We start from the raw sequence: 27,361 nt of genomic DNA, 5'->3' as shown, positions 1-27,361 counted from the left end.
TAAGATGAAAGACTCATACCGATTCTTTCGGGGTTGCCAAACTTTATGCGAGGTCTCAGAGGAGGCCTCATAAAAAGGGACTGAAGCAAGCAGAAGGGGTCCCAATGCCAGAATTGCTGTCAGAGAGGAGGCCGCCCGGTCCAGAGTCGCCGTCAGAGAGAGAGAGACTGCCCGGATCAACCTTGCTTGAGAGAGGAGGTTCCCACTTCCAGAAAGGAGCTTCTCGGTTCGAGACGTCGCTAGAGAGACACTACTTCTAGGCCGTAGACAAGGTTTCAAATTACCGAAAGGAAGAGTTTAATTGCCGGAGAAAAGTTTCCAGGCCAGGTTAATGTCAGATATTCAACAGTGTATTGCGTTTTCATTACAATTTGATGAATCTAACGACTTCACTGATATTGCTTAGTTAATGGTATTTATTCGCATAGTATTTCAAGATTATTCAAGTAAAGAATTTTTGAAAATTATACCATTATTGGGAAGGTTAAGGGAGAAGACATTTTTTAGGCATTTGATGAATTTGTGAAACAACACAAACTTCCGCTTTTAAAACTTGTGTCTATTACTACTGATGGTGCTCCTGCAATGATAGGTAATAAATCAGGCTTCATTTTATTATGTAAAAACGATGACAAATATCCAGATTTTTTAACGTACCATTGTATTATTCACCAACAAGTACTGTGTAGTAAAAGATTAAACACAAAAGATGTTTTGGATATTACATTTAAAATTGTAAATTCTGTTTGAGGAAAAGCCCTGCAATGGCGGTTATTTAAATTACAGGCAGATGATGGTAGGGAACTTCTGTTGTACAATAATGTTCGCTGGCTCAGCAGAAGTCAATTTTTAGAAATATTTCTTGTATTAATTAACGATATAAAATTTTTTCTTGATGAAAAAGGAGATATTTATTCACAATTGAGTGATAAAAGATGGTTGTTACACTTATCATTTTTAGTAGATTTCTGTACGAAATTAAGCAATTTAAATTTAGAGTTACAAGATAAAGATAAAAATTTAATTGACATGTTAAGTTCAATTAAAACTTTCCAACAATACTTACTTTTATTAAAGAAAAATATAAATGACCGCGAATTTAGACACCTCCCATATTTATTAAAATTTTTTGAATAAAATCAAGAAATGCTTCACTATGATTTAAAAGAATTTATTCACGAAATAGAATTAGTTGAGGAAGAAATAAATTCAAGATTTAAAGATTTTAATAAAACTGAAATGAGTGTATCTTTTACCAATAATCCATTTCAAGAAAACTTGAACATCACAGAAATTTCAAATAAAATTAGTGGGCTGTGTGATATAAACCAAGCTGAAGTAGAACTTGAGATAATAAACATTCAGAACAGTTTACATTTAAAATCAATAAACAATGAAGTCATTTGGAAGTATGCACATGAAAAATTCCCAATATTAACTGATATTGCGCGAAAAATTCTGTCGTGTTTCGGATCGACATACTTGTCAGAATCCGCTTTTTCAAATATGACCGTCATAAAAAATCAATTAAGAAACCAAATTACAAATGATCATTTGGATGATTGTCTGCGATTGGACACTTCTTCATGTCAACTTGACTATGAAAATATTGCGAGGTCCAAACAATGCCAAATTTCACACTACTTTTTTTTTTTTTTTAAATCAACCAGCATTTCCCGTAATTTGTGAGTTTGTATCAATCTGTTGTTTTTTTTTTCTAACTTTGGTTTTCCAAAATAGAGAAATAAATATTTTATTCCAATACATTTGTTTTGTTTTTTGTTGTATTAAAATAATTAAAAGTGATAAATAAATTTTTAAATACACAAATAAAGTTTTTAGTTGTGTATTTTTTTAGTTGTTTATTGGTGCGTAATCAGATATCAGGTTGGGGGAACGTGATCTATATAAGAGAGTAGATCGCCGAATAACCTTTTATAGAAAAGTAGTTCGCGTAGTAAAAAAAAAAAGGTTGAACACCACTGTAGTATGCAATAATACTAGCTAGTACACCTGTTTTCATGCGTTCATTGTTTATTAATTATCATCCGTTCTATTGTTTTATTATTGCTTACTATGACGTTGTGATGTGTTTTACATTTACTTTAGCTACTGACTCTTAAAATCACGCTCCTGACAAAGTGTACCTTTCGGCAAACCGAACTCCACTTGTTCTTGTCACTTGTGATCATTATACAGGAATATTCGAAAAAACAAAAAAATTAACTGTGGTCTGAAGATCTCACACACAGCGTTTATACACTTCCAAACTTGTATGTCTAAACCAACTTTCATAGTATGGTTTTTTGTGCTCGATGGGCTTAAATATATTACAGTATTTGTCATGCTATTCACTTTAATAAAATTTGATATTTTAATGTACATCCTTTTAATTTTCATATACATACAGTATGACAACGCACATCCCAGATATATGAAAGTATTTACTTGTTCTAATATTTTATTATATCACTGTTTTACTTATTGTTAGGTTTTCTGTGGAACCACAAAAAAAAATAGTTTTACAATATCAGAATAGAAAACCAATAAATTATTACCTAAGTAAATATAAACAAAAATGGATAGAATATTTAAATTGAATGGACGATAGCAGACTACCAAACGGTTGTACAGATATACGAATATGTATGCATATATATATATATATATATATATATATAGAGAGAGAGAGAGAGAGAGAGAGAGAGAGAGAGAGAGAGAGAGAGAGAGAGAGAGTACATAATTGTTGCAAATCGAAACATTACATGGATAGTAACGGTATAAAACAAACAAGAAATGAAGAACTGGAAGACGAAGAAAGTGATGGCATGAGACTAACTGCAAATCAATTAAAATGCCAGCAAAAAAATAAAAATAAAATAAAAATAATGCTCAGACAATACATTTAATATAAAACAGAAAATCAACACACTAAAAGCCGTGCAATAATAAAATATAAAATAAGTGTTCACACTTTAATATAAAATTTAGCCTGACAGTTCTTATTTTTCTTCTAAATCTGTACAGAAAGAATGAAATGCTAGCTGCTTATATTTTTCATTTGTATACTCTTATTGTACAACAGATGGCAGCACTATATACTTCTCTGGGGTATATTAAAGGTTTAACATTATCTTGGAAGAGGTATAGTTACTTAAAATTATTTATGATTTAGAACGTTTCATTTTTTTTAATAGTAACTTAACAATGTATACCCGAGAGATTCTGAACTTCAGATTCAAAATAATGTTTGCTTCAGTTATGGAAGTATAAGAGAAGATAACTTCGCCTGTTTGTAAAGCGACTGGTTAACACCACAGTGACAGACCTGCTTGTGCCATATGCACAGCAGTGACAACTCATATCCCAAAACAAACATTTTTATTCTGAATCTCATCTTAGTTGTGAATAATTCAATAATATTCAACAATATAAAAATTAGGTCTGAGTAGTAATATTGTCAAATCTCAAGTTTAAAAAAAGATGAAGTGGTCAGACTTGCAGAATATCAAAAGCTCGAGTGTTCTAGATATTTCGCATTCCCTAGTATCGGATACCAGCTTGCATGAATGCAGAAGTACTGGAAAAACTCATTCGAATGGCAGTTCGGACAGTCAACGTATGCAGAGATTATTGTAGCTATTGCAGGTTCAATATAAAACGAGAGGTTAGAACAAATGTTAAGTATATGAGGAAGTGTTTTTTGTATATTTTCAATATTGTTTTTAAAAGAGTTTTTTCATAATTGCAAGGCTACTAAATTTATTTGGTTTGCTTTTGTATTATCTGTGCTGGAGAAGATTTATTTAAAGAGAAGAGGGTATGCAGTGAGAAAAGATACTCTGGAATATGTCGACCATATAGAAAGCACCCACTCTCCTGATCCAAACATGACATGGCTAGTGCTTTCCACATACTCCCCAGTCATCGGATCCCTCCACTCTAGTCTGGTAAACTGGGTGGCAGTGCAGGATTACGGCAGCTGAGTGAAAAGATTCCAGATACATTACCATCAGGTTCTGATCCCGTGCACTACACTGGTTTCCATAAATTAAGGAACAAAGAGAAAAATCACGATAACACAAATACTGTATGATGAATTTCACGCAATTTGGTGAAGAGCAGTATGATATGAGATGTGAAAGAAACACCCACAAAAATTGTAAATAAATAGTTTAATTCTGTAACAAATGGGTACATGAAGACAATGGTCAAAAACAAGAGGTCAAAATGAGATATTTAAAGTGCCTCAATGTACTCAAGGAATGTGGTCATCCTTCACAGCAATACAGTGCTCACAACGTTTCATACTGTTTATAATGGTGTTCAGGAGCTCAGTTGGTAATACCAGCCATTGCTCCTGCAAAACTCTAAAGTTTTTCAATGTTATGGGGAAGGGGGAATTGAGAGCAGCAACATGTCTACCCAGAGCTTCTCAGATATGCTAATAATCAATAGGATTAGGGTCAGGAGACTAGCCAATCCATACGAGTCTCTTCTTGAAGATGTAGGCCCACGAGCTTCGCCAATAAGGATGAGCATGATCGTATGCTCATCCTTATTGGCATCCTTATGTAGGACAAATGTCTCCTCGCACCCGCATGTAGAGAGCATAGGGACCTAGAACCTCGGCTTCTGTAAGTTGCAGCATTCATGGTTCCGCTAGGAAGCACATACAGATCGGTACGTCCACCTAACGAGATGCCTCCCCCAAACTATCACACTATCTCCACCATGTGTCAGTTTCACTGAGCCGGCCTGGTTGGCCAAGTGATTATCGTATCCGCTCTCCAGTCAAGAGTTCCAATCCCACCAAAGGCGATTGCGATGTTTGCGATTGTCCTATTAACCAGTTGCCATATGTACTGTTGTGACCTGTGTCCTGGCGCAGTATGATTTTTGATGTCTTTGCAATGACGTGGAGCGGGACCATTTCAAACGTTCTCTCCTATGATGTGTTAGGACATGCAAACTATCTTCGTGAAGCTTTCTGTGTATAGTAGGAGATAGCAATGTTCCTGAAGCCGACGCGAGGTCAGATAGTAGCTGGTTCCGGGGTAGAGCTATTTCGGCAAACAGATAATCTGAGATATCGCTCACCCAGTGCGGTTGTAGCACGTGGCCTTCCTTCGCTGTATTTCCGGGATTCTGTGACTGTTGGAATTAGCTCCATAGTTTGTGAACCAGAGAACGACTCATATGCAACCATCTTGCTACCTCCGCCTAACTTTGGCCAGCTTATAGTCTTACAGTGGCTTACCACCTGAAATTCGTCAGTTAAATTATGTATTGTAGCCATATTCAAGAATTATGCTATCAAGAAATATATTATTCTCACTCCAGACACGTTTTGAAGTGGAAAGCCACTCCAAAACGCCAGCTTTCATGAAGTGGCTATTTTCACATACCACTGACAGCACCACTGATTTGTATATGATAACAAGACCGTCATTTTTTGCATAATGATTTTGTCTCTGGTTATCGCGATTTTTCTCTTTGTTCCTTAATTTATGGAAACCAGTGTATATAGGAAATGGACTGGAACAGCTTTACTGCTGTGCACTTCAATTGAGGGGGGGGGTTGATTTTCCACATAAGTGTTTGGCCTAAACTGTGGTTTAATTTGTTTTTCCGAGGGACGGTTCCTGTTATATGTTTAGTCAGACGAACAGAGGATCTAATAGCTTATGGATTACGTAAAAGCACACGATCGGTAGTTGTTTCGGGATATTTTAAGTGTCCTTTGATAAAAAGGGTGTTCGTGTTTCGCTCAATGAAGGAGCAACAGTCTAATTCCTAATTTAATCCTTAAATACAGGAGTGCTTAAACGCATAACCATGAAAAAACGGAGGAAAAGAATGAGATGGAAATAGGTTTCGTTCAAAATACAAACAAGAGGGGGGAAAATAAAGCAGAATTATAAAGCGTTATATCAAAACAACCAAACCTGAGTCAGAATCCAACGTTCAAATTCATGTATTGTCTATAGGTGATTTGAAAAGTAAAAACAGAAAATAGCAATTTACCTTAAAACACTTCGAAAGAAAACTTAAATGCAGCCGCCATTAACGTCTCCGTGCGATTACAAGGACAGCTAGAATGAGACACCTTTAGAAGGCTTTTTAAATGAAGCTGAATTATCAAGTCTTGATGTGGAGACAGAAGAGTTATGTTTCCCAACAACTTTTCCCGTACCGCCAAACAGAAAAACCTAAGAGGCATACGAAAGACAGGCATAATTACTTAGACTGTAGAATAGCATGCAAGTGAGATGCCATAGCTCACCCTCGTTGATAATCACATTCCATATTGAAGAGATCAGTGAATGGTGGATAAGCTGCAGGCAATGCGATTACAGGATAAGAAAGTGGTTCAGTGACTGAAATCCCAAAATTATAGCTTTTGTTTGGATTGAATCGATTTATTTATTGCTACTTATTTCTCCTTTTCAATAAGCAAAAACAGAACTTCATTGTTGTTTAAAGGTCAAAAAAAATCTTCGTTCACTGATATACAAACCGACTATTTTAACTTCTCTCTTATGTGCGAAGAGACAAAAAAAAAAAAAAAAAAAAAGAAAGAAAGAAATAGAACATCAAAAAATGAAATCAATTGCGATCACCTAATTATGGATATATCGCAAAAGCGTTCTTCGGATATCATTGAATAACGATCAATGAAGAACAGATTAAAATAACATTTTCTGGAATGTTTCAAAATTAAATTAGGAACTTTGTTTTGTGGTCATTAGCCATAATAGTACTTTAAATGTTGTTACAATACACATCCTGCACGCAGTTTGAAACAGATCAACACACAGAATTTTTTTAAAAAAAAATTTTTTAAGCATAATAACGAAATGCAAACAAGCTGTTCAATACAAATTTTAGTCTGAAAGGTCTTATATTCGGTCGGAGCGTATATGTGATGCAGAAATGGAGGGAAGTAGTGAAATAAATAAATAAACGAGGATGTCAAGACACACTGCAATATAATATCTTGCTTAACAGTATTACTCACTCACCTGCAAAAACACATATAGTCAAGCGATAGTAAATAGGGAAGTAGGAAAATGACTGCAGTTAGATGAAATGCGAACCGAGACAAATTCGAACCTCAAGTTGAGTTATATCATTAAATTAATCACAAAAACTAATGCACGAGCCGTTAGGCTTTAACAGGGCTTTACAAATCAAAATAACTTGTAATTTATAGGGTTTAAAATCTCCTGCTGAAAATGAGTACTAAACCTAAATAGACAGTTACGCAAATAATAAAGAGCATACGACTTCAATGATTAAGTCTCCTATAATAGCATAATTTTAAGCACAATTTCGGTATATAAAATTTAGGCTAGGCACTATTTCTGCATGATGCCTGACTGTTATTTCTTGGCAACCACTGGCATTAAAGGAAAGATGATTGCCCTGAACATTTAGGTTTGATTGGAATTATAGCCTTCTAGCAACTAAAAGCTGTGAGGAAAAGATACTATATCTGTTAATTCTGTGTATTCTTAGAACAATTCTATGGAATGGAAAACCTGAATTTCGGGAAGGGAAAAAAAACACTACCACAGCCGTAATGTTTTGAGACAATCTAACGCCTTCAAACTGAAAGATCCTTATAATGACTACCTTCCTTACCATACAAAATGCTAGATTGTCTCTTTTCTGTCTAGATGATTCTGCTCTGAAAGCAAATATTAATTCTGCATAAGTCATTGACTCCTTTTATAACTTATTACGATAGTATAAGAGTTTCTGTATACTACCACCGGCATTCTTCAGTTTTTTCAGAAAAAGGACAGTAAGGATAATCTATTATTTCCCTCACTCATTTATTTTACTGATTCATTCTTTCTCTTGTGCTCTTCTTTTAAACAATATTTCCATGCGCACATACTTCAATAGAAGTCTGGATAATTTTAGAGAAAACTTGTTTTCTAAAAGGAAATTGATAAAGGTCATCATTAATGACGTCTCAAGGACCACAGAGCGGCCCATGATCACAGTAATATTAGGGAATATTCGTAACAGTAAACTTTGTGGACCTTTTCGATATCAGAATAGTAAATAACTGAAATTTGGTTTCCTGAGGGCGTATAGCCACAATGCATGTCTTTGATCAGATGTTTCAGAAATTACAACACATCATGAAATAAAGACTATGATAATCCTCTGCACAGAATTATTTCCAAAACAACTAGTGTCCATTTTACATTTAGTAGGAATGGCTTCTAATACACTCAAAAATTATTTTCCTAATCCTTGTGGAGCAAGGTAAAAATATATATCTCAACTTGTATACAGTATAAATTCATGTAAAAAAAAATAGGGAAGGTTGCTAAGAGAATGCAACATCTCCTTGCAAAACCTCAAAAGTAAATTTACAAATTTACTCTAGTTAAAATTTGAACACTGCTTGGAAAGAAGTCAACGGATAGCGTGAGGAAAAAATAGCCATGGCGACCGCCTCAGTAAAATGTAGGACCTCCATTCGCTGCAATGACTGCAGCAATCCTACGGGACATACTTTCTACAAGCGTACGATAGCGATCAATGGGAATTTTGGAACATTCTTCCTGGAGCGATGTGATGAGGTCCTGGCCTGTTGTCGGGTGGACGTCCCTTGACCTCACCCAAAACTCCAGTTCATCCCACAGATAAAGTTGAGGCCAGGACTCTGTGGAAACCAGTTAAGTGTGGTGATGTCCATGTCCACAAAACCACACAATTACTGCAGCACTTATGACACGGTGCATTGCCTTGCTGAAAGAGAGAATGGTCAGTTCCGTAGAAATGCCAAGTAGGAAGCATTGCATTGTCCAAAATGTTCAAATATCTCTCAGAGTTCAATGTTCCTGGCACTACAAGCAGAGGCCAAACTAGGAAAAACGGGACCATGTCATCACACCACCTCCGAATTTCATAGCTGGGGTTAAGCACTCTGTTAAGAGACCTTCACCGGGCATCCGCCACACCCATCCATCTGCTCGGCAGAGGGTGTAGCGTGATTCATCGCTCCATAACACAGTTTTCAAATCTTCCACGTTCCACTATATGCGCTCTTTGCGTATACAGTGGCACGTGGAAGCTTTCCACTGAAGACGACGCTGCATGTTGGTTCGGGTAATGTGGGACTTGCATATTGAGTCCTACCATGGAAACCCATGTTATGAGCCTCGATTCTGAATGTCTTTGTGCAGATTCGTGTTCCAGTCAATGCACGAACTCTGCATTAACATGTCGGCCGACGAATGGTGGTTTTTCACATGTTATCTTTTGTAGCACCCTACGATCACGTTTGGTAAGTGTGGTGAGTAGATCCACTACGGGTAACACTTGTAGTTTACTCTCTGCGTTTCCATCTTAATATGGTATCACTGACTGTTGACCTGGGATGGTCCAATTTGTTGACAATTTGCAAACAGGTAGGCCTGCAACGTGGCATCCTACCACAACGCCTCTTTCAAACTCCGTCAGTTCGTTTCTCGCAGCTATTTCACCCGGTTGCACTGACTTGGGAGCTTCACATTCCTCCAATTTATACCGGCTACAAACACGTGATCGTTACATGGAATGATGCACCTTTCCCATAGGGATGTCATTTGACTTCTTTCAATTGTAATATTTTTGAGGTTTCTATCTTCTTTTTTTTTTAATATTTTTGGTTATGTTTCTGTTGTTACTGCATATTTGTAATATTTCTATCTTAAATCTGTCTATCTATTTCTTTATATATCTATCTCTTTCTTTAGACTTTCTTCTATATTCTCATTCGTTACCTTTATTATACTTTATACTTATCCGTTACCTTTCTATATAGTCAGTTAATCTTAATTCCTTTTCTCTACTTTCAGAGTATTATACTTATACTTGAGATTTCTAGAAATTTATTTGATTATTCCAGACTGCGCCACTAAAAATCTCTAATTGGCATAAGAAATTATTTATACTTCCAGTAAAGTACCTCTATACAGTCAATTGCAGTCAATTACAGTCGTGGGTAACTCCTAACTTAAATTTTGTATCAAGGTTTAATTTCTTTCCCGCTCACAGGATCGGTTTTATTTGGGTTTTATTTAAAAAGATCAGACGGCACTTCTTATAAATAAAACAAACATTTATTCACACTAAGACATTAATACAATGTATACACATAAATGTTGTTACTATCATTTCCTCTCAAAGCTAAGCATCAAAATTAAAATATCACATAGGACAACTCTTAGGCATGTTAATCACCAAACAGTTAATTCTGTATATCAAATAACTGTCAGCCCATTTACAATCTAGGGATTATCATGCTTTGACAAGTAAAAATCTCCAATTCTAACTTTCACAAAAAAAATGTAACACTCGCTTAGTAATCAACCTATCACACCATTACAATTCTAAATTCTATAATTTTCTTATCAGCTCTTTTAAACCATTTCAATGTAGTACAACGTAAGCTTAAACTTTCATTAACATCTTTTCAATTATTCTAAAAGCAATTTTTTCATACGAATTAGTTTTCAATCTATTACATCTTTCAATCCTATGAATTCAGTCTATCCGAAACAGTCCTTCACATCATACATTAAGAGAAAGTTTTCGACAAAAAAATTCAACTCACATTAATTCTTTCATAGGCACAATTGCACTTTAATCGTATCTTCTCTTCGGGCTCTTATTCTGGATCCCCCTCTATTGTTACGGCTTGCTCTATCGCTTCAGACTCATCATGGACACCGTATTCTCCTCTGGAATTACTCACAGGGCTGGAGCGCGATCTTTCGGCGTAGTAGGCACTCGGACGTAGGGTCATCTTGGTCCTGGGCCGCTCTACAAGGTTTCGCCTCCGATTACCCTCCATGACTTCATCCGGGATCGTACATAGTCCATGGATCGACTCCCCTCTTTTCTCCTGGCGTCACATTCCCTCCAAGTCGATCCGCCTTAGTCCATTCCTGACCTTTTTATTTCGCCTCTCTGGACCTTGCGCGAAGTTTCTTAGACCCCAAATATTTCCGCGCAAACTTTGAACTAAGGTTTGAGATCCCCGTACCTATCACGTGCTAACTCCTTTCCTTCTAGAAAGTTCGACTTTATCTCCCTGAAGTGTAGTTTAATCCCTTTTTCAGCATAGCGTAACAGGCTTCTGATGTATACCCCCCCCCCCTCTGCTATCGACCGACCTTGACGGCAGTGTCGGACCGCTTTGGTTACAATGGGTTTCCATTCCACCCTATACCAAGTGATACATCAAATATATTTCGGAACTCTAAGGTCATTTCCCTAAACTCCTATTTTTAGATACCTGTTTACTTTATTTTTGCATGTGCAATTCCTCTGGGTCTATACAGATGGGCATTTTGTATTACTTATGTAGGTAATTCTAATCTCTGAGGGATTCTCTTTTGAAATATACACGCATATATCTTTTATCTACAGAATCATGTAAATTCTTCTGGGCTAATTTTATATGGGCTGATATTATTGTTTACATCTCTTATATACAATTTTACAATTCTTTGAATTTCGGATGTGACTCCTGTAAAATCGATGCAATTAAACAATGTAAGAATTATGATGTTGCATCGAATTTTACACAATGCAGTATATACGTTAATGCTGTTTTGGGGATAAAAGCATGGCGACTAATATATACTGCTTTAAATGTTCAAAGGGTTAAAAGCTGATTTCCGGTTCTCTATTTTTTAACATGTAGTTTCTTAACTATCGTAATACTTTCATATTTTCTATTTTCAATGAACTAGCTACTAATGAATCTGGCTGAAACGATTTGCAACAGCAAGCAGCAATTCTTGACATGGAATCTACTAATCAAAACTCCTGGGTTGTTCGAATCCCATCTAGGACGGAAAGATCCTTTTGAAGGACTTTTCTACTGAAGATGAGGTCAGTCAATGGGTCTCATATGGGTTGAAAAGTTTTTTCCTTCCAGAAATTGCGTTTTTATTTCTACAAGACTGGCAGGAGAATATATTCAGCTGAGCGACACAACAGGCTATTCTGATATACACTCTATAACACCATAATAAGGTTACTAAGAAGCTAAGTTACTTGGCCATGGCAGACCATTGAGTTTAATGCATATGGGAAAATAACTAAACCAGTATAGTGTAGTGATTGCAGACTGCATAGTCCTCACTATGCAGTCTGCAATCATTCGGATCATGTCAATCACTTCCAAATGGGTATCCTAATACTGCTGAGAATGTAGTGTAATATGCTCTCGTGATTTTTTTTTTTTTCCTCCTCGAAGACGGCAAATAAAGCGAGGACCGAATGGTGACCAATTTAAGTAAAACAGTTGGAACCCAAAAATGTTTTTAAAAAACCTCAAACGAAAAGTTTTTTTCTTATTAAAAAATAAGAGTATGTTGCAAAGAGGAGTCAGAGAAAAGATCACGTGACCGACATTACATCGCGAAAACAAGTCTGGCTCCGACTAGTGTTGAACTATTCGTTGTTTTCGTAAATTTTGTTAACCTGTTTTGTTTTGTTTTTTTTTTCCTCTGGATTATTGTTTATGGATAATTTATTTAAATACATCCTTCAGTATGAATAATAAACGAAAGGAAACTCAAACTACTTCTTAGTTTTGTGGAACGGTACAAGACAACCAAGTAAGATAAAATGGCTCAAGGAATTCAAGCAGTTGTACTTCGAAAACAAAGGTTGTATTATGTAATGTATGTAAAAAATAATCCTGGGGCGACTGACAGAAACTAGATTATGAGAAAGTTTTCTGAGATCTTTCAAAAGTCCTCAAAAATCTTGTCGTAATCTAGAAAACCCTACGCGCTTAACAAGTACTCTGCAGGAGCAGGCAATGGAAAAGGGGATGATGCTGCAACATCAAAACGCTCATTAAAAAATAAAAACACTTTTTTTGGCAAGAAGACTCATTTCTTTAACATTTTTTTAACCTTTCATTCAGCCAACTGCCACTGATTTTTCAAAAGGAAAACATGATACTTAGTCTAACAAAATACCATGCTGACAGTATCTTTACTGCCCTGGAAGAAATAAGATTAGCTTCATAACCTTTGAGAGAAAATTTTTAGGTAAGGAACGTCAAGAGTCTAAATGTATATAGCAATGGTATAAGCAAATGCATTCAAAGCTATTCGAATGCTGGGGGAAAAAAGGAAAAAAAAACACTAATAAATGGAGAAATAATGCATTTGATAAAAAGATTTAGTGAAAATAAATCAAATTGCTGAAGCTGTCTCAGTATTCGATATATTTATCTGTCCTTGAAAGATTTTGAGTAAACGCTTCAGAAAATAATGAAGAAACAGTTTCCATAAATTTGATAAAAGATGGGTATAAGTTCAAAGTTGTGGGAAAGCATTTAAACATACAAGATATTTTTGAAAGAACAATGAGTAATTCTATTCCATAACTCTTTCAACAATTGAAACTGTTTCTTGGAAAATAGTTTTGAGAGAAATTTTCATTTCTTTTTAAGCTGCCTGAAACTTTAGGCAGCTTAAAAAGCTGCTTACAGTTTCAGGCCGTCATACCAGCAAAATACTTCATGTGAACGGGGTAGTCAAATGCATATAATAAAAGTAAAGTTGAGGTAATCAATGACACCCTCCACTCTGAATGACATACTAATGATACACATGAATTGGCATTCTCTGCAGGACTTTATTCTAGAAAAATCAGTAGATAAGCAACATTTTCCAACTAAGAAAATACACACTGGAGGATATAAGAATCCCTCATGAAAATCTTTGTAAAGGAAAGGATATTTCTGTATAATTATGTAGGACGAAGTAAAAATTAAAGAATGTATTGCTTTAAAAGAAGCACCTAAAAAATAGGTATATAAATAAACCCGACACTGTGGACGAGATTTTTTTTAAAGTGAATCTTACTCATAAAATTATGGTGCAGTAAGTGGACGAAGATTAGATAATCTGGAAACTCTACTCCGGAAATCACATAACTTTTTCGAGCAACTATACTGCTACCTAAAGACATTCACAAAATATCCATGTGATTTCAAGCTTGTTAGTTGAAAAGCAGATATGCTAACCACTTGGCAACGAAGGCGGCAAATGATCACGCAATAATATGTTTCCTAACATACATATATCTTGGAATATTTACATAAAATGTTTTTGTTCTTGATTTAGAGAGACCAGTTCAAGTAATTTTCACAAATATTCATGACCGGTGGGAGAGGGGGGAATTCGACTGCCCAGCTTGTTCGTTAGACAGCGGATACGCTAAAGGCCAACCAGATGGGCAATTTGCTTATTTACTTACCGTTCGATATCTATATTTGTGACTTTAGATCTAATTTCCTCTACCACAACATGTCCTTCTCTTCATTACCATCAGAGTCGGCAAAGTTCTTGGTAGGCCTTAATTCCCACAATTACATTATTAAAGCAGATACGGCAGATTTTATTCATTAACGGTTCCCACTGGAAAGTAGTTAAATTCATTATTATTTCCGTTTTCTTTATGTGTTGTGTAAAATTTACACTCCGCAGGTATTCCGATTCAATATACAATTTTCTTTATTAGTATGGCAAGTATGAATTTAATACAAGAATATGCTAGTAGCCTAGTGTGCTTCATTTTAGTTTATTTCTGTCGCTTACAGTGAATGCATTAAGTGGTGCTTATGTTGATTTAACTATTTCTACTTAATCGTAAACAAAAACAATTAGATAAATAAACTAAATCCGATTATTCACCATACAGCTCAACAAGTTTTAAATAACCAATGAAAAACCGCAAGATACAGAAATAATGACAAAAAATAGTATGTGTATTATAATAACTTGACAGCTACAGCAGTTCAATTGGTTCTGTTGTAAAGCCTAAGTCTCGGCTAGACTTTATAACAGACTACGCTTTCGAATTTCAAAGCAGCACGGCTGTTTGTATTATCGTCAAATGAGTAGTAGTTGATTTTTATTCTCCCAATATGTTACCGTCGTTTTAGTAGGGAAGGAAAAGTTTCCAACCTTCCCAGACTGGAAATGCAAGCATTAAAAGATATATATGCATAATTAAAGAACCGCTGAAAGTGATATGACTACAATAACACAACACTGTACTATCCATGTTTGGCTAAGCCAAGGGTAGAGTACCCCTACAGTCTTTTTTCCATATTCGATATCCGATGACAGTCAAAATAAACTTAATCACATTGCGTTATATGATTTAAGTGGCTAATATTTTGTAACTGATTTGAAAAGAAAAAAAACATAAAATTTTTAAATCAATTAAGCATCAAATTTATTTTAAGTATTAATTAATTTGACAAACAAATCGGCATTTAATGATGCAATGGAAAAAAAAAAACTAAAACATTGCCATTTTACTATAGAAATCTATAAATTAATTATATTTGGCATTTTATCTTTAATACCATATTTAACATACTTTACTGTAAAAGTTTGGTAAATATACATATAAAAGAAACGTTAACACTGCGTCTATAATCGAGTGTCCGTGATAGTTTGCAGCCTGATCGAGAATTGGAAGTGCTTTTTTTTTTCTTTCTTTCCTTAATGAAAACAAGCTCGACACCCTGAATTATGCTAGTATTCCAAAGCCTTTAGTTCGGTTTAAACCTCACATTCTGGATATCCCATCTGCAAAAGTGGAACACTTACACAAAACAGCCATTACCCTTTACCTCTTAGAAGTTCGCCAAAACTGGAGTAATTTTATTACCAAGTCGGCGCTATCACAGCGACGTTTTCGTGAAGCCTAACTCATTGTATACCATATAATAACATTATTTAATAATAAACGTTTGACAAATTACGTAAACGCTACATGCAAATAGTCAAAAATGTTTACATACCATTCTTATCCATAAGTGTGCGTTACCTTTCTTTAACCTTCTCAAATTTGTCATTAACTAGAAGATTTACTGCACAACACAAATAAAAGTTTCACTTCTCCAAAGACAATTGCAAAAATACTTCTTCCCCTAGTGTCAGTTTTTAAAACACTTTTAAACACACGCTTCACATCATTATGAATAAACACATTCAACATATTTGCTAGAAATATAGTAGCATCTGATATATCCAATTATTAGAATAATTTAAAAAGAAAAAAAATGTAAGAATACTATGAAACATTCACTGTTAGTGTGCGGATTTAAGCAGACATTTACTTCAGATGTATTCCTATGTATAGGTATATATTCCTATGGCGGAGTTCAACTATAGTTCGATGTCCAATGTTGAATGCCACTCTAGAGCCTCCTTTGACACTTCATGTCTCTCCTACAGTTCGCCGTGCAAACGGCGAAGGAGACAGTCGCTGATCATTATTATTATTATTATTATTATTATTATTATTATTATTATTATTATTATTATTATTGTTGTTGTTGTTGTTCTGGGAAACACCAAGGGGTCGACAGACTCATCGAGGGAGGCCCTAACATCATGTCTGGAACAACTATTCAACATTCACACAGTATCTATCATATCTTGCCTTGAACTCATTCACGGTCGTAGCACCCACAACAGACTCTGGAAGCTTATTCCACTCATTCACCACTCTCCAAGTAAAAAACCTAGCTCTAACACCCTTGTCAACCACGCTCTTGCCCAGCTTCCATGCATGGCCCCTAGTCCTCCCACCACCAGTCATATTTTCAAAAATATCTTCTGGATCAATCTTATAAAAACCCTTCAGTAATTTGAATGTCTCAATCTATCACCCCTCCTTCGCCTGTCGTCCAATTTCTGCAACCCACAAATCCTCAATCTATTCTCATAAGGTTCATTCCACAGACCTGCTATCATCTTGGTCACTCGTCTCTGGACCCTCTCCACTTCCTCCCCATCACGAAGAAACCCTGGTGCCATAACTGGGCACAGAAGTCCAGATGGGGTCTTATCAAGGCTCGATATAGAGGAACAACAACTTGCTTCTCTCTGCATGTTAAAGTAACTTTTTATAAGCCAAGTGATTTGGTGAGCTGTTTTAGTTACTTTTGCAATGTGACCCCTAAACTTCAACTCCCTATCCACCAGCACTCCCAAATCCCTGGCCTCATCAATCTCCTGGAGTACGGTTCCACCTATGCGATATACTGCTGCTATTCTTTTCACCCCAGAGTGCATAACCTTACACTTTGCCACATTAAACTGACATCCATTTTTCCTAGCCCAGTCCTCCAAACTATCCAAATCATCCTGTAAAATTTTGACATCCTGTGCACTCACAATTGCTCTACCCAACTTTGCATCATCAGCAAACAAGTGAACACTTCCTCTCAAATCCTTTCCAATATCATTAATGAACAAATTGAAAAGCAGTGGTCCAAGAACAGAGCCCTGCAGCACTCCACTAGTCACAAGAGGTCTTTTTGACTCCACTCCTGAATAAACCACTCTCTGGTATCTCTCCTTCAACCACCCTCCTATCCATCTTACCAACCCTATATCTATCCCCATCTGCTCCAGTTTACTGATTAGGGTTCCATGTGGTAATCTGTAAAAGGCCTTGGCAAGGTCCAGTAGTATCACTGTAAACACATTACCCCTATCCAGTTCAGCTGTCACTGTGTTATAAAACGTGAGCAAGTTACTGAGGCATGATCTACCCTTCACAAAACCATGTTGTCCCCCATACAATATCCCATTTAAATCTATCCAATCCTGTATTCTTTTCTTGACTAATTTCTCTAAGACCTTGACAATGATTCCTGATATGCTAATCAGTCGGTAATTTACAACAGCGGTCTTGGAACCACCTTTATGCAGTGGAACTATTTTCCCCTCCTTCCACCCGCTCGGGACTAACCCAGACCCGAGACTCAAATTAAACAAAATGGTCAAGAGTACTGACAATTCATTAGCTGCTTCTCGTACTACACGAGCTGGTATACCATCCAACCCCACAGATGTATTGACATTGAGGTTATGCAATAGACTACTAACCTCCACTTCATTCACCACAATTCCCGTATAATCTACTGGTTTATTCGTTTCTGCAATGTCACCACCTGGATGATATATTCTTGCAAAGTGCTCACTCAGTAACTCAGCTATCTCAACTGATTCAGTTACCTCCCTACCATCGGCATTCTTCAAAATCATTCTGCCATGTACATTTTTCCTTTTACTTGCTACATATCTAAAAAACTGTTTAGGATTCTCTTTAGTCCACATGGCCAATGTTCTTTCGTAATCCTTTGTTGCTTTTCTTACCACACTCGTCACCCTTCTGGCCTGCGCTTTATACCGTTCATATGCCTGCCGGTAACCTTTCTCCTTAAATTCCCTCTATAGTTGTTTCTTTTTTTGCAGCTCAAGCTTAATGGTGTTATTCATCCATTTAACCCCTACTTGATTTATTATTCGGACTCTAGGTATACAGTCAGCCATTGCTTCATGCAAGCACTTCTTAACCACCTCCCATGCACTATCAACTTCTAGTCCTTGCAGTTGTACATGCCATGGCACTGAGCCAATCAAACTCCTAAGCTTGTCATACTTTCCAACCCGATAATTCCGCATGTACCCTGTCTTAATTGAAAATTCTACACCTTTAGCCAACTCTCAAGTCAAGACCCTATGATCACTCTCACCGATTGGTGGCAATGTGGTCATATTTGTTACAGCCAAATCCTCAGATGTAATTACTAGGTCAAGCACTCTCTGACCCCTAGTATTTTCCATTTCATGCTGTCGCAGATAGTTATCCCTTAATAACCGCATAAAATCCAATTCCTTCCTCCCGTGTGTCCTCTCCTCACTGCAATCAATGCGACCATAGTTGAAATCTCCCATAATACCTTCCTTCCTTCCACTCATTTCTTCTATTTGCTTGTGCATACTGTCACCACCATCTTTTCCATCATCTGGTCTATAGCAGCACCCAATTGTATATTTAGTTCTGCTAGCCACAATCTCACACCAAATGGCCTCAAATGTGCTCTTTTCTCTATCCTGCAATTCAACTTCTATTTTCCTTGGCTGTAGCTCATCAGCAATCATCAACAATACTCCTCCCCCCATTTTATTCTCTCTGTCATTCCTGAACACACTATACCCATCACATTCAATTCCACTAGCTATATCATCTACAGTCAGCCATGTCTCACTAATACCAATAACCTGTGGTCTGGAAGTGCCAACCAGGGCCAAAAACTCTTCCTTCTTGTTCCTAATACTCCTAGTATTAGTGTACATGAATTTAAGACTCCCATTAGCCCCAACCCTACCTTGATGCCTTATATTAACTATCCCACTCTGGTTTGTTGTCCTTATTTGCTCTAGCATATTATATTCATTCTTACATTCAACTGCCTCCCTAAGGACTGTATATCTACTCCGCCCCCTTAACGAATCTAGTTTCTCTGAATTTGCACATCCACTACATTCAGCAACACTTTCTCAAGTCTTCTTACACCATAACCATTCAAATGCAAGCCATCCATCTTATATAGATCCTTTCGCCCATCAAACTCACTCCACACGTCCACAAATTCCACACCACTCGTCATACATAACCCACGCATAAAGTCATTCGCAATTATGGTCCTCCTTTTAAACATTTCACTGTCATACCGTGGCAAAAGACTAATCATTCTAACTCTCTCACTCTTTTCTTTTGCTACCTCAAACAATTCATTCAGGTCTTCTATCATTTCCATTTTATCTCCTTTCAAATCATTCGTACCTGCCACAACAATCATTTCTTTCACCCTTTCCTTTTGCTCTATAATAGACTCAGTTACATCCTTTATGGTCGCACCAGGTTGGTACGATTTTGTCAAATCCTCTACTAACACATCTCGTAGAGGTGTGTTAGTAGAGGATTTGATAGGATGAAGTCGGGCTGGCGACTACAGGGGTCTTTCGCAAGAAAGCCATTTTCTTTGGCAAGTTCATAACCTTGTCGGTTCTACGTGTCGTGAGTTGAAGGTGCTGGACCAGAAAAAAAAAAGCTTTGGTTATGTCCCAAAATGGGTACCTTGACTTCAGCCTGGTTCTAGGGAGATTTATAAGGATTGAGTGGAGATGCAGTATGGAGTTATTTGTGATTTTCTCCAGTTCTCTTAGTAAAGCCTGCCTTCTTCGTATATTTAATGGGGCTGTGTTGGAAAGCACTGGTAGCCATGGCAGAGGATCGGATTTCAGAGTTCAGCTAATCTTGCGCACGATTATTTTCAGTTGGGAGTCAATAATGTTTGTGTAAGCACTTGCGCAGTATTCTGCAGCAGAGTAACATAGGGCTGAGATAGGTACCTGGCCAGAGATGGGTTCCTTGGCTCTGCAACACCAGTTAGTTCCACTTAGTCTTCAGATGATATTGTTTCTCGTTTTTATTTATTTATTTATTTATTACTTTACGAATATGATTTTCGTAAGTGAAACTTCTATCCAGTTTCACTCCCAGGTATTGTGGATGAGGATCATGCTTGATGGGCTGCCACAGAAACCACAGAAAATTAGGTTGAGTTGGCAGTTTGCCTCCTTGCTGTTAAGATGTGGACACTGTTTTGGTAGGGTCTGGCTTTAGGTGCTACTGCTTGAAATACTCTATTTCTCGAGAGTAACTATTGCAATTCGAGTAACTACTGGATTTGATTTTATCACAAAATTTTTTCTGGTACATAAAAATAGTAGATGCGTGTGAATATCACTAGTAAGTGTAAATAGTAAGGTAGTTTGCTTCTTGGAGCAAACTATTAAAATACTTTATGCTAATTATTATAATACAACTTAAAATGCTAATCATTTTCACGTCCCTCCTTCTCCTCCACCTTCCATTCATGGGATCGCCACTATAAAGTTATTACAAAGCATGCTGTATGCATGAAATAAGGTTCGGTCCTTGATGGTGAACCGGCCGAACGAGATTGCAAAAATTAACTCGATGCGAGATTTGAATTTAAAATTAATGAACGTTTTTTGCCACTGAATTTCTGTTGAAAAAAGTTTTAGACAATACAAAAAAAAAAAAAAAAAAAAAAAAAACCTCATCTAGTCCTTCACTCATTTTCCCCGGTTACAGTAAATGTTATTAAAAAAAAAAAAAAACACAGAAATATTACATCACCTATGGCAGTTTCATGAAGCTTAAGGCTTCTGCCACATGGTGATTAAAATTTAAATACTTCCTGTGATATCCACAGAAATTAGTAAATGAACAAAAAATAATAATAATATAAGATGACCTACCAAATTAGGGTAAAGAATATGATTGTTTCTCCAAGAAATCGAAACTAAATAATGTTAAGAATTTTCATTTAAAATACAAAAACCGTACTTGTATTTTTTAAGTTATAATCCAAATTAAAGTTTAAATAAATAACTGGGTAATTTACTTTTCACTTTTTAATGCAATGTGAAGTAAATTATAAAGTCAGGTAAGGGACTCTTAAGTCAGATCGACAGTCGCTGGCTGCTCTTATTATTACATGAAATTCAACATGATATTCAACTCATCAGCATCATCATCATCAAATCCATGTACCCTCAATGGGTTTACAGGATATGATAGTACTACATGAAAAATTTATATCATTACTAACTTCCTATCTACAATTTTCTTCCAAACCAGTCTGTTACCTGTCAAGACTCCAACATTATCAGATCTTATATTTCTATCGTCTAAGGCACTTTGTAGCGTAACCATCCACCTATATCTTGGCCTTCCTCTGGGTCGTTTTCCTGCCAACCTGGCAGAGAACACTTGTTTTGCTAATCTTTCCTCGCCCATTCTGTTCAAGTGACCATACCACCTTGGATTAGCTCTGTTAACGCATTCCTGGATGCTGACAATGTCAAGTTCTTTCCTAATATCCTCGTTTTTAATATGATATTGCCATTGATGCCATCTGTTCATGCACCTAATCTTTCTCAGGACTCATATCTGCGGTCTCTAGTCTTTAGTCAAGTGTTTTACTTCTGACCCAGCTCTCAGATCCATAAGTTAAAACTGGTTTGAACGCTGTCTTGTATACAGCTAATTTAGTGTTCCGACTAATTTCTCTCTTATTCCATATGAATTTATTCAATTGACTTCCTACCATACCAGCTTTGTTTATTCTGTTGTCTATTTCCATATTAATTTACCATGTTCACTAAAAATCATGCCTAAGTAGCTCAAATGTTGTACTTGCTCCACAGGTTCCGCATTCAAAACACATTTGACATTTTCAACGATTCTACCCATTTTCATTGGCTTTGTCTTTTTATTGCTGACCTTCATACCATATCCATTACGACAGTTATTCAATTTAGTCAGGGAATCTTGCAAACTTGTAGCGGATTTATTTAGAAGTATAATGTCGTCTGCCAAAAGCAAAGAGCTGATATTAACATCTCCAATTCTGATATCAGGTTTAATACCACTTTCCTTCATAATATGATCCATATAGATAATGAATAACAGAGGGGATAATGTACATCCTTGTCTGACACAAGATTTAACATTAAACCACCTTCCTGTACTTCAATTCTAACTGCTGACTTACAACTCAAGTAAAGACAAAGTATTGCTTGATATAATGCCCCATTGACGCCATAACTGCAGCGTATTGAATGGCTTTTCTCTTGGCACCTTGTCGTATGCCTTTTCCAGATCGACAAAGCTTAAATACAGATCTTTGTTATATTCCCATGCTTTCTCAACTAATTGTCATAAAGTGAAGATCTCATCCTGACAGCCTCTATTTGACCTGAATCCAACTTGTTCTTCACCAAACTTTTCGTCCATAATTGTTCTCAACCGTTTCTCATGTATACTGGCATAAATCTTGCCCGAAACACTCAGTAGGGAAATACCTCTGTAATTCTCACATTCAGTTTTATTGCCCTTTTTATATATGGGTGCTATTAGAGCTCTACTCCAATCATCAGGAATTCATCCCTCTATGCAGTGCAGCCACTGTAAGACTTTTATACCACCTTATTTTAGCATTTCTGGTCGAATATCATCTACTCCTGTTGCCTTTCCACATTTCAAGCACTTGATGGATTTTTCCACGTCAAGTATAGATATGTATTCCTGACTGTATGCCTGTTGAGTGTTTTTCACCACTGTGCAATCACTGCTTGTTTCATTTAGCAATATTACGAAGTAATTACTCCATACTTCAAGGATATCTTTTTCTCCCGTTTTCATGTCACCTTTATCATCTCTAACACCTTTTACAGCACTCTTTCCTCCATTTCTAAGCTTCTCCAACAACCTCCAGAATATCTTACCACCTTCTTGATATTTATTTTCTATTTTATTGCCAAAGTCCTCCCATGACTTTAGTTTAGCTAGTTTTACACAGTGCTTAGCTTTCTTACATTTGTCTCTGCATTCTCCAAGAGCACAAGCTGACTTATTTGTCAAGAAGTTCTGATATGCTTTCTTCTTTTCCTTCACTGCCTCTTTAACTTCCTGTGTCCACCACGGAGTTCTGATTTTTCTATCTTTGCGGACAACCTCACCACATGCTTCTCTTGCTGAATCAATCACGGTTTTCTTCAAGGTTTGCCACTAAATCTCCAAGGTTTGGTTCTTGTTCTCAGACTCTTTCATTTTTTTCCCAATAATCTTTGTGTATTTTAGTCTTCAGTTCACATCGGAGAGCTGCTCAACTTTTATTCGCTTTAAAATTTTCTTACATGTCATTCTTTTTAATATGAAATTAAATTTTATCCCGCTCAAGACTAAATAGCGATCGCTTCCAATTTCAAATCCTCTGTACACTCTGGTGTCCTACACCAGGGAGAAAACATCACTATCAACAATAACATAGTCAATGAGACTTTTCTTATTCCTTGCCTCTTTTCTCCATGTGAATTTGTGCACATTTTTATGTTGGAACATGGTGTTAGTAATAACCAGTCCATGTCCTGAGCAGAAAACCAACAAGTATTTGCCATTATTATTAGCTTTGCTCTTTTTTCCAAATTTTTCCAAAACATTTTTGTATGTCTGATAATCATTCCCTACTCGGCTATTTAGATCCCCAATAAGGACCAACTTTTCCTTTTTCATTGTGTCAGTAGCTTTCTCTAGAGCCTCAAAAAAATTGCTCCACTTCTACCTTAGTAGAGCCTTCTGTGGGACCATAGGCACAAATAAGTCTCATTGTCCACTTCCCCATTCTGATATTTGTCTACATCACTCTACTTGAGACTGCCTGCCATTCAAGAAAATTAGCCTCGTATTTAGTGTTGGATACTATGGCTAACCCTTCTTTTCCTTGATTCTCATTGCCTGAATATAACATTTTGTATTTATTGCTCAGATCTCACCAGTTTTTTTTTTTGTTTGTTTGTTTCAGTCACCCGTATTATGTCGATCTGGTACTTATCTAATTCCTCAGCTATCGCAATTTCTTTGCCATTCAGGCTTCTTATATTGATTGTACCGATCTTTAACTCTGGTGATGTTGAGTTGGGGTGTGCTTTCAGATTTGTTCCAGTAGCTGACTTTTCGCTGTTCGCCATGGTTCCCTAGCGAAAGCAACGGGGGTCTTGTTTAACCGGAAAACACCCCAGCCGGCATGAAATTTTGTCATGTTGTACCATCATTTTGTATATTGGTTTAAGCCAATAAGAATACAATTTGATCGGCTAATTCCCAAATTGCCAGCCGATCCTCGTTCGTTCAGTATTCAGGTAGATACCCAGCATAGTGCACCACGAGAAGGTGAGGATTGGACATTAGGTCAGAAGCCCTGGTCGGTTCTCCGCATTCCTTTAAAGGCTATGTGGAGGTCTCCTCTCAGTTATACAGCTTTGACCCTTAAGCAGCCCTTGTTCAACTCTTGGTTCTAAATTAAATGTTACTAGTCTGTAACTTTGTTCAGCTGAGGTATTCAATAGGATACGGCCTGCACATATCAAACAATAAATTCAATTAATAATAACAAAGGAGATTTTGAAAATGGTGCAAAAATGTCCAACAAATACTGATTACAGATAAATACACAACAGAGCAAAATGGACATCGGGACTGCTAGAGGGAAGAAGAAGAAGAATGCAGAATGTCGCACTGCTAGAAATTCAAATGATTGCAGCAATTTATTCCACAGTTATTTTACTAACTCTATCTAAAAACAGTGAATAACATTTGATAAGAAAAAAAAAAGTGAGTCAGTTATCAAGAAATAAATCTGCTTTTAAATTTGAGTCTGACTCAAATTTAGAAGCAGCTATTTGGCTGATTATAGTTTTAATCATTGGGAATATAAATTTTCTTCTGAAATACGAGCGATACTATAACTGCAACAACAGTGACACTGATTATTAAAAATGTTAGTAAATTAGCCTCTAGTAAACTACAGCAATCCCTCAATTAGTGTGCCTAATGCGTTCTTTAAAACAGGCGTATTAATCGATAACGCACTAATCGAATATAATAACCCATGAGAAAATGTATAACTCGTTCCTCGGATTTCTTTTTTGACTTTTTTTTTTTTTTTTATAACAGAATTAGGGTATGTCTCAGGATCTAGTTAAAGGAAAACCATGAAGCTGAAAAATAATAAAACATATTCAGAATATAAATTTATTATTCTACTTCTTAACAAATAATTGAGCTAACGTAGGTTGGTGAGCATTTTGTTTCTTTTTTTTCATACAACCTATTGCATGGCCCTATTGACTCTTCTACTCTTCTGCAAATTTTACTGCTTCTCTCTTCATCAGAGTAAGCCTCTAAACATTGCTGCTTAAAATCTTCGATTATACGAAAAATTCAAATTGTTTCTGTGAAATCTCTTTTGGCTGACTATCAGTGGTTAAATTTTCTTCATATTCTTCGGGATCTTCCCGCTGTGCATCTAAATTTAGCAGGTCGGAATCACTCAATTCTTCAGAATGAGATTTAATTAACTCTTGGACTTTAATTATTAAGTATTTAATTAAATATTTATTTTAATATTTAATTAATATTTTAACAATATTAATATTTAATTAATATTTAATTTTTATTTAAATATTTAATTAATATTTTAACAATATTAATATTTAATTAATATTTAATTTTTATTTAAATATTTAATTAATATTTAATTTTTATTTAAATATTTAATTAACTCATTGAAGGGGAGAAAGAAATGAAGGACGTACGAATTGGTCGCCAACACGCGAAATCACGTGCTTTATGGATAAAATTTCCCAACTGTTATACAAGCAAAATAGTTACCATTTTAAAAACTACAATGATCATAAAAGAGAATTTAATTTTCCAACGTGTAATAATAAACAACTCATCCCAGAAGACGGATTGATTACCCTATTATCGGAATGGATTCTCCTTTTTGTGACATGCGCAGAAGTGTCGAAGGGTCTCGAATCTGTGGGCATACTATAGCAGACGACATAAATTTTGGCGGTAAAAATTTTGAACATAGTGTACATGAAAGTAGAGTAGTATGCCATTAAACATAACTTTGTAAAATGTTTTAAATCGGTAACTAAATTATTTCATTCTGGTGAGTGATTTTTTAAAATATAGTGGAACCTCAACCTCGGTTCTCGAACATAATTCGTTCCTAAAGGCTGTTTGGAAACCGATTTGTTTGAAAACTGAAACCATTTTGCCATGAGAATTAATGTAAAATGGATTAATCCGTTCTCGAATCCAAGATGATTGCTTATTTAAACCTTTATAACAGTCTTCATGCATAAAATTGTTTCAAATTCATGTTTGGATATGATTTCTTTTTTCACCCTATCTTGGTTCTAACAACTTTTCTTTTCGCTTTGCTGCTATCACTTATTGAATAATAATTTATATATAAAAAAAAAAAAAAAAAAAAAAACATAAAACACAAAGAAAATCAAGAAAAGCCACTGTAAATTCAAGAATGCGAATAAGTTTAAGAGGAAGTATGACAGGTATTGTGTGAATAATGGTTAGTATGCAATGTTGGGTCTTCCGCGATGAGTCTTTTGACTCCATGGAAGCACCTTATAATAATAATAATATAAACAATAATATACAATAGGTGTCTTAAATTAATTAATTCTCCAGAAATTCTAACATGTGTCTGCACTGAGCGTAGGCTACGGCGTAACTAACGCTCTCCCGCAGTAATCTTAGTCCGCGGAGCACGTTGTTGCCGGTTTGCCTGTTCGGGAATCGAGATTCTGTTTGGAAAACGGTGCGTTTTTTGTTCGGAAAATATGTTCGGGAACCGATTTGTTTGAGATGAGAGTCGTTCGACAACCAAGGTTCCACTGTAGTTAGCCATAAAAATGTATAGATAACAAATTTTTAAAATCGATAACATTTATTTTTAAGATGTATATAGGCGCACTAATTGAATTTTAGAGGCGCACTAATCGAATTTGGGTATCGAAAAAAAAATGACACACTAATCGAAAAC

General features: G+C 36.0%; 1 protein-coding gene across 2 annotated transcripts in view; it reads left to right on the top strand.

Moving 5' to 3' along the window:
- Positions 1–27,361, top strand: part of Hil (peptidase hillarin) — a 228,913-nt gene that overhangs the window by 138,867 nt on the left and 62,685 nt on the right. The window contains exon 1 of one of the 2 annotated variants that reach the window (XM_090407999.1): positions 14,288–14,387. The exons of the other annotated variant lie outside the window; for it this stretch is intronic. Within the exon in view, the coding sequence (XP_090264125.1) occupies positions 14,346–14,387 (42 nt within the window). The 5' untranslated portion in view covers positions 14,288–14,345. Of the gene's footprint in view, positions 1–14,287; positions 14,388–27,361 lie in introns of those variants that run through there. 2 annotated transcript variants of the gene reach the window in all.

Source organism: Typopeltis vanoorti, chromosome 18 (genome assembly GCF_054136105.1).
Source record: "Typopeltis vanoorti isolate ZY-2024b chromosome 18, IOZ_Tvanoo_1.0, whole genome shotgun sequence".
Classification (NCBI taxonomy): domain Eukaryota; kingdom Metazoa; phylum Arthropoda; class Arachnida; order Uropygi; family Thelyphonidae; genus Typopeltis; species Typopeltis vanoorti.
Note: the sequence above shows the minus strand (reverse complement) of the source record. Positions and strands in the feature narration are given on the sequence as shown.